The 14,212-nt window shown below is 44.9% G+C and overlaps 1 protein-coding gene across 1 annotated transcript in view; it reads left to right on the top strand.

The window, feature by feature from the left end:
- LOC144136182 (uncharacterized) overlaps positions 1-13,870 on the top strand; it is a 173,890-nt gene extending 160,020 nt beyond the window's left edge. The window contains exons 6-8 of the mRNA XM_077668251.1: positions 3,908-4,041; positions 6,510-6,738; positions 10,979-13,870. Coding sequence (XP_077524377.1) covers positions 3,908-4,041; positions 6,510-6,738; positions 10,979-11,055 — 440 coding nt within the window. The 3' untranslated portion in view covers positions 11,056-13,870. The remainder of the gene's footprint in view (positions 1-3,907; positions 4,042-6,509; positions 6,739-10,978) is intronic.
- Positions 13,871-14,212: the final 342 nt, after the last annotated feature.

Raw genomic sequence — 14,212 nt, 5'->3', positions numbered from 1 at the left:
AACTTACCTACGTGATTCTTTTAGGCGGCATTTTATGCTTTCTAAGGAATTAGTACTCCGGCGGTTTGCCGAACTAGAGGACCAACAAGGGCCGCGATGACGAGAGAGAATTATCATCAGCGCGCTTCGGTTTTTTTTGCGACCCTAGTCTACCGAGTGGACGTAAGCAGGAGGACATTGGGCACACCTCGGCGTGAGCGTGCTTACAGCCTGCTTATGCCTGCGATACGTGCAGAAAATGGTGGAGAAGGTGATGTTGAGAATCTGCCTGTCCGAATGTCACCACGCGCCCTTGCTGAGTGAAGAACGGATAAGCGAGCGCTGTCATTGAGCTCAGTATCAACACAGACGCTTCGTCGTGGCGCGCGTTATAAGTTTTCTTCAAGAACATTCGCTGTTTCGCTGCGGTGACAGCAGAAAAGTTCACATCGTTCTACTTAGCATGAAACGCTGCTGCTTTTTTCTCAACCATGCTTCATTTCTTTGCCAAGCTAAACAAGAGACGTGGTAGGTACCCTGCGTTTGCGTAGTTGTATACGAGCTCCCGTTTTCTTGCAGTAAACTTGACCTGCATCGATTCTGCTAACATTTGTCTCAGTAGTGCGTAAACAAAAGTGATTCCCCACGCTTGTAGCTACAACTAGCATTTTTATTTTTATGAGGATAAGTGTTACTCGCGAGCTGATGGAGGCATATACGATCAGAAAATATAGTACTGAACGCTTGGTATGTTTTATGAAGTATAAGGTCCCAAAGCTACTCAGGCTATGAGGGGTATTGTAGCGCAGGGCTCCGGATAGTTTTGACGACCTGGGGTTTCTTAACGTGCACTGGCATTAATTAGTATGTTACTTTCTATCGTTTCGCCTCCATCGAAATGCGACCGCCGCGGTCGGGATTGAATCCACGTATTTCGGGTCAGCATCCGCGAACCACAACCACTGTGGGTAGCGAATGTGGCAGCCAGTCATCCGCAGTGGACAGCCAAGTGCAATTCGTGGGTGCTACGTGAGCTGGAATGGCGCGCTACTCTGGGTGCTGTCTCCTGCTCGTCTGCTTTCTTTTTTCATTAGCTGCAAAGTAAATATGCTGTGATATCCATAGTAATATGTCGTCCACGCGTGTCTTCGTCCCGCTTCTGTTTACGAGCACCGTTTCTTCTGCATTGCATGTTCGCCAACTAGCCCAGCTTCAACTATACTGCTCCATGAGCTCACATGGCAGCTCCCGCTGGCATATCCAGTTGTGCCGACCCAGATGGCAGCCTCTGCGTGCCGGCACTGTCCCCGCATCGCACGAAAATGGCAGCAACGAAAGTTCTGCAGGATAACAAACTTCCCGCGCAAGTTCAAAAATGAGTGGCACCCTCTCGCGAACGGAAAAAAAAACCTATCGTGATCACCGATTGAAATTGGTTGGTCGGTTGGTTGGTTTTTTAGGGAAAGGAAATGGCGCAGTATCTGTCTCACATATCGGCCGACACCTGAACCGCGCCCTAAGGGAAGGGATAAGGAGGGAGTGAAAGAAGAAAGAAGTGCCGTAGTGGAAGGATCCGGAATAATTTCGATCACCGGGGGATCTTTAACGGGCACTGACATCGCACAGCACACGGGCGCCTAGGCGTTTCGCCGCCATCGAAACGCGGCCGCCGCTTCGGGTTCGAGCCCGACTGAAAATTGAAAATTGGTTTTAGGCAAAGTAAATTTAATAATAATAATAATTGGTTTTGGCGGAAAGGAAATGGCGCAGTATCTGTCTCATATATCGTTGGACACCTGAACCGCGCCATAGGGGAAGAGATAAAGGAGGGAGTGAAAGAAGAAAGGAAGAAGAGGTGCCGTAGTGGAGGGCTCCGGAATAATTTCGACCACCTGGGGATCTTTAACGTGCACTGACGTCGCACAGCACACGGGCGCCTGAGCGTTTTTACTCCATAATAACGCAGCCGCCGCGGTCGGGTTCGAGCCCGAGAACTCCATTGGCTGCGTGTGGCCCGGGGAACGACGGGTGCGTCACGGAATCGCGACGAGTGATGTGTGTGACGGATGCGGTGCAGTGGAAACATTAGAACACCTGCTCCTTCACTGTACCCCGTTCGCCGATGCTCGTCGCGATATGCTCGCGGCCTATAGGGCGCAGGGCATACTACCAGACTCCATCAAGGCGCTATTGTGGCCGCAGGGCAGTGCGAGCACTCGTGAGCGAACTTTGGTGAGCCTCTGTGCATTCCTCGAACACACGGGCTTGACGTCCCGTCTGTTCTCTGTCAGGTAGTTAGTTACACGCAGTGACCGAACGCTCCGCGAGTTCTACCTTGAACGAGTAATAACTGGACGCCCCACTCCAGTTGTAACCAACACAATGCTGTGCGCGTGTGTGATTTAATTCCTCTAGAATGAACTAATCACGCGCACAACCTGGACACATTTCTTATTGTGTAAATAGTTTGTACATATTACTTCTACCCCTATCCTCTCTTCCTGTCCCCTCACCTCTTTTATTTCATTTCTCCATTCTGCCTGCTATCCTTTATTTCCGCTGCCCCAGCTCAGGTGCTTCGGTATCAATGGCAGATGCCGGGGCTAGCAAAAATATTTTCCTTCCTTTTTACTATTATTTTTAATAAAACCACTACCACCACCACCGGATCAGTAGCCGAGCGCCCTAACCACTGAGCCACCGTGGCAGGTCGTCATCGCCGACTGGCCGCGGTTCCCCCCCCCCCCCCCCCCCCGGTCATCCCACAAGGTTCGCCCCCACCCATGGCTACGTCAAAATGACGTAGCGGCAAAGCGAACAACCCGCCGCTATGGCTCAGTGGTTAGAGGGCTCGGCTACTCATCTGGAGTTCCCTGGTTTGAACCCGACCGCGGTCGCTGCATTTCGATGGAGGCGAAACGCTAAGGCGCCCGTGTGCTGTGCGATGTCAGTGCACGTTAAAGTTCCCCAGGAGTTCGAAATTATTCTGGAGACCTCCACTATCGCATCTCTTTCTTCCTTTCTTCTTTCTCTCCCTTCTTTATTCCTTCCCTTACGGTGCGGTTCAGGTGTCCGCCGATGTGTGAGACAGGTACTGCGCCATTTGCTTTCCCCCAAATGCAATTTTCATTCTGTGCGATGTCAGTGTCCTTTCTTCTTTCACTCCCTCCTTTACCCTTCCCTTACGGCGCGGTTCAGGTGTCCAACGATATATGAGACAGATACTGCGCCATTTCCTTTCCCCTCAAAACCAATTATATTATATGTCAGTGCACATAAAGATCCCCAGGTGGTCGAAATTATTCCGGAGCCCTCCACTCCGGCACCTGTTTCTTCCTTTCTTTCACTCCCTCCTTTATCCCTTCCCTTACGGCGCGGTTCAGGTGTCCGACGATATATGAGACAGATGCTGCGCCATTTCCTTTCCCCAAAAACCAATTATTATTATTATTTTCATTTTCTACTTCAAAGCGAACTGGTTCCAAAGAGAATTGTTTCGTGGATTCGGTCCCTCTTGTGCCGCCTAGACGCACATTTACCAATATTTTTGTTGATATAACACGCGATGTGGCCGATATCATATCGTAGCTGCACGTGCGCAAGCTGGTGCTGATAAATTATTGTTACAACACTTCTATAAAAAAAAACCTTACGCCTTCGTTATTTCTGGAATCGGGAATAACGAATGTGCTCTCGCTGAATCCTTCCATGTCCAGATTACATGCGGCTCTTCTAGGCAGATCCCCATATGTTAAAACAAAGACCGTCGTCACGCAGAAAAAAAAGACACTGCTACACGACGCTCTCCTTTTTAGATGTGATGTGTTTCGCTTTTGAATTTCATTGCGTCTTCGCACTTTGTTGCACGTCATTTTTCTTCTGAGATTTGTCGTCCTTAACTGCACTGATCTCGGGGTGACGCACGCAGAGACCAGTCCCGACAGCCCCGTCATCGAAGGAGGTTTGCCCAAGTACCGGATGAATGACCTGGTGAACCTGACCTGTCGGTCCGCGGAGTACGATACACCTCCGGAGCTCATGTGGTTCATTAACGATAAAGAGGTCAGTGTGTTTCCTGTGTAAGGTTCCTTGTCTGCCATGGAATTGAATTTTAAGAAGCGTTTTTATGAAGAAGACGATGTTGCTGGGTATGAAATACTGTTGTCGTTCTTGTGCAAGTTATATTGTGCGTAAAAATATTTTGTAGCAAGAAAACACCGCTGCGTGCCCACAGTTTCAGAGCTTGTGCTAGTTAGGCATACAGGCGAATTATTTGGTACGTAAATAGTTTAGGATCACTTTAAATTGCCTTGTGCAGGCTCACATTCGCTCCCAAGTATACATGAGTAATACCTCAATTCTTGTGTGAGCGAACATAATGAGTTGCAAGGATAATTTATAAAAGATTACAATACGAAAATAATACTTCCCGTTGATTTATGCTGCACTTCGCCTTCATTGCTAAAGACTCAGCAAGTTTCAGATTCATGTTGCTCTTCTTCGGAAGAAAACTGCATATGGCATTAGGGTGCTCTTAAAGGCACGACATTGCTTTCGTTTTTCGACAACACTATACTACGCCCTCATTCATAGTCAACTTAATTATTGCATTACTACTGGGGTCTTACAGTTAATTCGCATATCGCACCGCTACAACACTTATAAAACCATGCCCTACGTATTTATTACATTTAGTCCATATGGTGCCAATATTTCTATATTTTTACGCAAGTAAGTATTCTTCCCTTTTCCCAACTAATCATGTCTAATTTAGGCATTTTTGTATATCGTTTTGTTAATGACCATTATCTTCTCCAGTTCACATAAACAGCAATTCTGGACAAAAGCATTTCTGAACGGGAAACCATTGATGAACGCAATTTTTCATATATTGTAAGATTTCACTACAATAACAATCAATATATCTTCATGTCACCCGACGGCAGCCTTGAATTTTTTGTAATATTTTTTTGCTATCTTCAAAATCATTCCCAATTGGTTTTTTATGGCAGCCTGAACTATTCGATGCGATCATTGGAAACACTTTAAAAGAATGATTCTGCTGCATGTCAAAAGAATTTACCATTACCTTCAATATTTCAGTAACAGTATCTTACAGTTTCTAATCTTCAAAATTTTTTCCGAAAATGTAGGACATATAATCGCCAAGATGTTAATAATCCCAATGTTTTTAGATGTGTGTCAAGAAGTAACTTCCTACCGCCAACAATTCGCACCAAGTGCGGTATCTTCGCAGTAGGATTCGCATCAATCAAACCATGGAATAACATTCCTCTGGACAATAATTCATGTTGTTCTCTACATATGTTTAAGCACTCATATTGATCTTTTATTCTTCATGATCTAATGCTTCCACCTAATGAAATATTCCGTACTCACTCGGCAAATGATGTCTACTTGAAAAATTATTATTGTAGATTTTTTTAAATTTGTAATAGCGCTACACACTCTATATTAGTGGTCTGTTGTTAGTTTCTTATTATTGATCGCTTTTTCCTCACTTCCGCAATGATGTCACTTGTGAATGTTCCAGGACGTTTTCGCCGGCCTGTTGATTAAGCATTCTGTATCGAACAGCGCGAACACAGGCAAGCACGAGTCTGTTTCCTCGTCTTTTGTGCTTCTCTGTGTTCGCGCGTTTCGACACAGGCTGTTCACGTTCTGTTCGATATTATCTCGACTTGGGTTATTCTTTATTTTCATCTTTGTTTGTTAGCCCTGCCTTTTGTTATGTTATTATATTTGTTGTAATCTGTCCTAAACATTTCTGTGTACAAATGCTATGTTACCGCTGGTGCATTTATTTAAATTTAATTTGCTGAGTTCAAGAGGTCAAGGTACAGGGTTTCACTATGGTATTTCTTTTCGTACTCTATTCATATGTATCTACGAATCTTATGTATTAAATAAACTTGAAAGTTAAGCAAAACACTTCATTTCACGCATTTCCTTCTTGTAGTCTCATCTTTTCTCAATAAACGTTTAAGGCTGGTATCGTAACTCGGGCTGTATGAAACACAGTAATGGAGTGATTCATGGCAAGCTCCATCCAGTATCCCGGAGCTCTTTACTGTCCACTAAGAACCTCAGCTAAGATTATTTTTGTGTTTCCCTGCGATTGATATGAGTCCCCCGCGGCTGGGAACGGCACTTGCGAACTCGTAGGCGTCAGCAGCGCGTCGCAGACAGTGCGCCACCATGCAATAGCATGCAAAAACATCATAATCAGGTAGGGCGCTTAGGACAATAGCAAGCTGGCAGAAATAGGTCGTATTACTTTACTTAACGACCCCAACCGCAGAAGTCATGAGCCGAAAAGCCACGATAATTATTCAAGCCATGCATTTCGCTATACAAAGCGTCGGCCAGACGCCCTCAAATGTTCAGCACCGGTACAGGCCGCGCTGACATCGGCAGCTCTCGTAAGGAGCTCAGGAGGTATCGGAGCTCACGTTTTAAGACAAGTGAGCAACGTTCGAGCTTGGCTTGATGCGTCTCCCACGTGACAGGCCCGTCCAGAGTACCTTGTGCGCTACGAGCTGCAGAGGTATCCGAGGTACGCGGCGTCCCTGGGCCTCCGGTTCACGGTGCGGCCGGAACACTTCGAGGAGGAACGCATGCACCTGCGCTGCACCGTCACCCTGTCGCACGTCCTCAACACGAGCAGCGCTGAGGCGAGCATCAAGAACAAGCACCGCACCATGTCCGGCCTCAGGGCGTCCACCGACGGCGACGACGGTCAGTGAGAGACGATGAGCGACGCTCTCTAAATCTGCACTCCTTGTAATACGCGTGGGTATTGATCGAAAGGAGAGAAAATATAGTCTCCTCTGAGTGCACAGTCGAGGCGTGATATAAGCCCGATGTCCAAAATTGCATTAATTCATACCTGCTTCCTGCAGGTCCTCCAGCTCTCCTTTTCGCTACAAGTCCCACAGCGCATTAATAATTATCGCATACACTTCCTGCATTGTGAAGCTCCTCATCTCCTTTGCACCTTGCATTTCCCAATGTTAATGCCATTGCATTTCCTGCATTCCTTTACTGCTTTTCTGTAGACGCTGGCAAATGCATTCTTCCGTTAATTTATTTATGCTTTTTTTTTCCTGAAAGCTGTACGCAAAATTTTTGCACTAAACGGTCAACAATTAATAAATTTAGAGTGTTTTAAAGAAATCCTTGGGAGCCTTTACATGGCCACATAGTATATATCTGGAATAACAGACACTGAGGAGGCCTACGAAAGTTTTCTGACCACAGTAAATGCTGCTTATATCGGAAATTTTTATTTTATAACAGTCCAGCAGCTAAACAGATTTAGAAAAATAGAGAGAGAAAATTTTCTTGCAACACAACCACTGAGCGTCTAGAATATCTTGCGCCAGCGTCACCAAAGCCAGCTGGCCCATCAGCTGGTCCGAGGTAGGCCACGTTGGGGCAGAGGGGAATTCGAAAGTCGGGGATGACGAAGTTATAAAGGAAGCCAACAGACACGGAAACCAAAGCCTTTCCTTAATTCGTGGGGTTAATAGATGGGAAATCACAAGTGTAATCTTTTTATGGCTGAAAGATAATTTCTTATGGCAGAAGACAAAACAACCACATGCTGCCGGTTGGATGCGAACCCACGATCTCCGAATTTCGCGTACGGTACTCTATCAACTGAACTACGGAGGTGATGTTCAGTCTTCTGTTTTCTAGGTTATTAATGTTGCGTGCGAATTAACTTTGACAGCGTTCACTGATGCCATCCTCATTCATAGCGGCGGACGATGCATTACCACGACTGTCACATGAAACGTGATTGAATGATGAGAGCAGCAACTGCGCGAGAACCTCTTATGCTTCCTATGGAATCAATACTGCCAGAAAGGAGACCCTCGTTAAGCTGTTGAGAAGATAAGGCTAAATAAATTAGGAGCTCGTTATGATATACATATGAAAAAAACCAAGATTATCATTCAGAAAAAAGATAACAAGACCCATGTTTTTGAAAAGTGCACTGAAACTAAAGATAAAAATGTGTTTACTGACCATAAATGTTATCGAAATAAACTTGTTAACATACTCCGTAACCCTAAATCAGACTACTACTCTTATTAATGCATGATACTGAGTGATCTGACTTAACCTCGAAGAATCTTGATGCTGCGCTGTGTCGCGTCTGTGGTTCTAATAAAATTTAGTAGACCTCTCATGACGGTATGAAAGTTCTGGAATGCAGTCCAGCAATTCTCTTCACTAAATTCTTGGTGAACTAATTTCCATTTTCAGGTATTTTATTGGAAGGAAAAGAGCGAGCACTAAAGATATTTCACCAAACACAAGTACTGTGTTCTTGTGTTCAACGTTATGAAGACGAGATCGTTTCCGCAATAACAGGAGCTTGCGCGATGATAGGACTTTTGAAATGTACCTTGTTAGGTACATAGTGGAAATCATGCAAGGCCCATTGACACACATATTTTTACCCAGGCAATGCCAGATGATCAAAAAGATCATGAAAAATGGTAGCCCATCTCTATATCACCTATTTTTCTAAGAGAATGGAGAAGCTGATGCACCCGAGATCATCAACTTAGCTTATTGAACATTTAGTATTGTATGACTCTCAGCACATGTTTGCAAGCATCTATCAACCGAGCAGCGTTATTGATGCAAAAGCAAATCATTTAAAATTTTTGTGCGCAATTACACAATGCATTAACACTTGGAATGTATATATATATATATATATATATATATATATATATATATATATATATATATATATATATATATATATATATATATATATATATATATATATATATATATATACACACACACAAGGCGGGGCTGTCATGCCGCCCTGTTAAACTGAGGGCATACGGTACACATGGTGTCACTTATGGGTTACTAGCTTCTCAGATGAGTGAGCATAAGCTGTTTGTATCAATTCGTAAATTCTTTTCTGACATTAAAGGCACAAAAACAGAGCAACCTTTGATCTGATTGTGTATAAATGATTAGCACAACTTATTTCCGCACCCACATGCTTCTTTGATATGCCATGTTGACGACACAAGTTTATAGATCACAGACGAAACAACCCGCGACATAAAAAAAAGGTTTCTGATCAGCCACTGCAGCTATTCACTCTATGGGTGAAAGGAAATTCATTAATTGAAAATATAGAAGCAACTAAGGCAATCTCATTATGCCCCCCCCCCCCCCCCCTCCACACAAAAAACACATGCGCTTCCCCGCCTAAAGTTACGTTTAGAAAGAGCCATCTGATGTAGGAGGGAGCATGAAGGCTATCAGTGTTCACTTTTCCAGCGACAAAACTTGGGATCAACATATTAATGAAACCTACAAGAGAGTTTACGAAAGTTTAGCATAATAAACAAATTTAGGCATGTGTCTCCTCAAAACACTAAGCCGCTCCAGTACAACTCGCTAATCTTTCTTCAATTCACGGATGTTCGTTAAGCATGGACAACAACAACGAGACAATCTTGAGCAAATGATAGCTATACCAGAAGAAAGTAATGAGAATAATAGCTGGCGCACTGTATGATTACCACCACAACTTTTCAAAAGTTTTACAGACATTAAGGTTCGTCATTTGTATAAGTACCGGCTTGATGTTACGTGCTTGGCACATGTAAAAAATAGGAATAATTACTACCACAACATCTTCAAATAGGAGAAAAGTGTTGTCCATAGCACACGTCATCCAGAAGTGTGCAACATATCAACCCACACCCCCCTGCCCAACAACTATGCCCTTCAATCATTAAACTTTAACCTTCCATTTCTCCGCAAGAATTATGCTCTTCAGTTTGTTGATATTGCGCAATTGCCTAAAATAGTTGAAGCGTGTGTTCTTGCGATGTCATTGTCATAACAGTATGAATTTAGTCAGCCAGCACCTTGTACTAAGTGCGATGCTTTTCATTCTGTTCATTAGAGCTTTCAATGCTATTTTATTTCTGGTGATACCTATTAGTGCTTTATTTTGATCGGTTTTCAAAGGGAAGCTGAAATGATTTTTGATTGGTTTGGTTTATGGGTGTTTAACGCCCCAAAGCAACTCAGGCTATGAGGGACGCCGCAGTGGAGGGCTCCGGAAATTTCGACCACCTGGGGTTCATTAGCGTGCCCTGACACCGCACAGTACATGGGCCTCTAGAGTTTCGCCACCATCGAAATTCGACCGCCGCGACCGGGATCGAACCCGCGTCTTTCGGGTGAGCAGCCGAGCGCCATAACCACTGAGCCACCGCGGCGCCCTAAAATACTTTTCAAGAATTCTAGGCTATCATTGATCCCAGTGTGCGTGTGGTTTCTAGGTGATACATGACAAGTAGCTTCTTACTAGCATTTAAAATCGCAATTTAGTCGCAAATTAACGTATTGACGACGTTCAGGCTTCTTCTGAATGCTTCGGAAAAGTGCGAAAGAACTCTTGACGACGTCATTGTTGCCGGAATTTCCATCTGTCGCTGCCTCCACCCACACGGTGTCGTGCGTCCGCCGATGTCACCGAAACAACCCTTCGTGGGCTGTACCTTCGGCGGCCTTGGTTTTCTTCAAGCGAGCATTTTTTCTCTGTAAAGGCAGCGCCCCCGTATATTGCGTCATCACTGCAACCTCTTCCTGGCGCTGTGCGCGGTCGAGAAGGCTGATAGCCTACGCTACTTTATTCGACGATTACGTCAGCAGTTATAATGTTAGAGAAAAAGGCTTCGCATTTGGTACCTGCAAGTTTCCTACATTCGGCCCCATTAAGCTTATCGAATTCTGACACCTCTTCAGTCGCCCTTCAAGGAGACAATTCTCCTCTTCCTTTGTTGGGGCAGTCACCTCGTCAAGCTGCGGCAGCAGCAGCAGCTTTTCGCGCTGCTCCATCCTTGTGTATTGTGCAAAGGGAGAAAAAAACTGATTTGATTGGACGCCGTCGCTGAGCACCCTTGTCTTCTCTCCCCCGCAGCGTCCAACGAGGGAATGTGCGTGCTGGCGCCCTTCTTCTCCAGCCTGCTCATCTGCCTCGCCCTGCTGGAGCTATGATGGACGACGCAGCTCCTCGGTCCTTACTGCGCTGAGACCGCGCACCGTTTGTCGCCTCTCCGTTCGTGCCAACGAGTCTGAAGCGTGCAAGGGCGCGGCGCGTGTCGTGCCGATATCTATAATGCACTCGAGGCTTTACAATTGCGGAAACAATTTGGCGCGCTTGTTGTGAGCACTGGGAAGCGGATTTAAGTTCTCTGCCGGACTAAGAGGGCGCTTTTCTCTCGTGATAAAAGTGGTCAAGCTAAGAACCGAAAGGTGGGTGCACAAGTGAAAAACTGAAATATTTAGGCGTTTTGGCCTTGATAACATATTAAAATTTCCACGCGCTACCGTAAGCGCGAAACAATAAGTTGCGTTGAAATCAACTGCCAAAAAGACATCCCGAATTAAGGTTCCAGTTATGAGTACGATATTGTGCAAAACTCCTTATTACTCAACGCAAGGACGGGCTCGAGAACTTTTGAAAGCACTAGGAGGGAGGAGGTACGTATTTATGAATCGCCTCGATTTGTTCTCAAACTGTCTAGAGAGCACGCCTCAGTGCCAAGTTAAGGAAGCTGCGAGAACTAGAAAAAAAAAACACAATTTGGGTTTTCAGTCCAAGAAAATACAACTGACTTATGGCTATCATGTCTCGAAGCTGTCTCCGGTAAGGACAGGGGTGTAGGCGATTCTTATTATTTGAGTCTGAACTTACCATAACGTCTATTTCACTTTGTCGCAATACATTCAACCTCCGGACTGAGAGTATTCTCTGGGGAAGTCAGTGCTTGCTTTTATGATTTTTTTAAAGGTTTCCTAGAAAGGGGAATACAACGGCCTTCATCGCCTTTGTAGCAGCTGGCTGTAGTTGATGGAAACTGCAGACCGGAAGAAAGACCGCTTGCCGTGAGCACCAGATGTACTCTCGGAGAAAAACGTTTCACGGGCACGTGAAAAGGAACCTACGCAAGCAGGTGAAAAGTTGGCCAATTAACATCTCACTTAAATACCACCTCATAAATCACATGAACTCGCCTTTCACGGAGTCCTGTCTAGAGATAGGGAATATTAGTTTTAGCAGAGCGTATTTGCGCCTCCGCTCCGGTAAGCCGGCTAGCGGGAGCGCTACTGCGCATGCGCCCAACGGTCAGACGGGAGCGCGCGAGCGGACCGGCCCTTCCGTTCCGCTCGCGCGGAGTCCCAGCGGAGCGCGGAACGGCGAGACGAGCGCGGCTCACGCTAGGCCTTCTCACGCTAGGCGCTGGCTCGCAACTGTGCTCGTTAACAAAAACAAAAAACGTCTGCTAAAAAACAGTATGTGCATATTACCTTACATGTTATAAAATGTTTACGTGCAAAAATATGCCTTTATAGTACGATGGAAAATAAAGTTACTCTTTTTTCTTTTGCCTAGTTTCACATTTCAACGCCAGGGGGCTCTTTGTGCAGTTCGCTTCGTTTCCGCTCAGCTAAAAAGAAATCGAATGGCCAACGCTCCGGTTAGGGTGCGCGGGAACCGTGAGCGGAGCGGAGGCGCAAATACGCTCTGCTAAAACTGTCTAATAGCTTCAACGACTGCGCTCACGCGTCGTGGTTACATTTGTCCCCGATAGTACATTTTCGGATGTGAGCAAACGTTTTAAGGGCAGTCATGACTGTTCCGGCAGAAATCTGACAACACTGGGCCTCAATGACAGACCACTGCAAATGCAAATATCGCTAACAGCCTACGCAGCTTAAATTTTACATTACGTGACGCGTAACAAACTTCAAGAAATCCACCATGCTCAGTTTCGTCCTCGTACTCCAGTACACCACCTGTCTTGAATATTTACTTTCAATCAAAGAGGCTGCAGCGCTTGCCGTTTATTAATTGGAAATCGGCCACCCTAGTAGTATGAAAACTCTCCTTAATTTTTTGCCCATGTTTATGTCTGGTCATCAGCAACTCGAACGTTTAAATCATTCCGAAAGAAACACGAAAACAAACAATGTTTAATTAGGAAGGAGGTGTCCAACGCGATAGCCCTTGTTTTCTTTTTTAAGATTAAATTTCGAAAGGCGCGAATAAGTTGTTACACTGTCAAGTTTTGTTCATTCCGATGCCGATCCGGTTAACAGATCGTCCCCGCATTCATTTGTTTCACGCTTAAAGGTGAGGTGGAACTGAAACTTCAACCTGCCGTAAGCATTAACCTTCATGATGCAAGGCTCTCTTTTTCATCCTCAGTGACGTAGACAGCGAAGAAATTCATTCTATTTTAGCTTGTTGTTCAAGGCATATCCTGTACGAAGGCTATAACATTTTCCCTCAGACAATGCACTTCAAGCACCTGTCTGACTGCCGTGCTTTGTGTTTGTTCCTAATGGGCGCCTCTACCCCGCACACGGGGAATTGCAGGCACCACGCTGTTGTTAAACCCTGTGAGATTCTCGCGATGCTTCGCTACGCACAGCGTGCCTCCTTCCTGGTTTCCTGAATTTTGTTTCCTAACTTCAGTCGAACAGAGCTTACGGGAATTTTATCCAGATTAGCGAGCAGAATTATGACCCTTTTAGCAAAATTTATTTGTTGTAGGGTCCAATTCTCCCGGCCTTCACAGGAGAGACAAAAATGAAGTAGCGCAAGCTTTTAATATTGGAAGGGCCATATTAAAAATTTCGCAAGTGAATACGTTGATCCGTGGAAATATGCATGAAAAATAAAAGTCCCTTATGGCTAGCACGGTGTTAAGTTTGTCGCACACAAAAAAAACAACGCTCAAAATTTTATAAAGCAACTGAAAGCCTAATACTTTGTAAATTGTTTTTTTCGCGTGTTGGCAACACCGAAATATTTATCAGGATGCTTCTTTCGAGATATGTATTTGTTCTCCCACAAAGGTGTTCTTTTCATGAGTGACTAAGCGGCTGGTGTCATTGTTGTTTTTGGCAATAATGACTAAGCGGTAGGAGCCATTTTTCATCTGAAGCCCCCACCAATATAACATGATTTTTTTCGCTTGTTTGTGACTAGCGATCATGAACTTTTTTTCCTTGTGTTAATGTGCACTGTTTGTTATCTGTGAGTGAGTGTGCAAATGTAAAAGAGACATCACCTCTGAACAATAAAGAACTGATCTGTTACGTTTCTCCAGTGAAGAAAAATGCTTTTTCTGATTCGCCTTAAGCT

The sequence above is a fragment of the Amblyomma americanum genome, chromosome 6, assembly GCF_052857255.1.
Source record: "Amblyomma americanum isolate KBUSLIRL-KWMA chromosome 6, ASM5285725v1, whole genome shotgun sequence".
NCBI lineage: Eukaryota > Metazoa > Arthropoda > Arachnida > Ixodida > Ixodidae > Amblyomma > Amblyomma americanum.
This window is presented reverse-complemented; position numbering and strand designations above follow the sequence as displayed.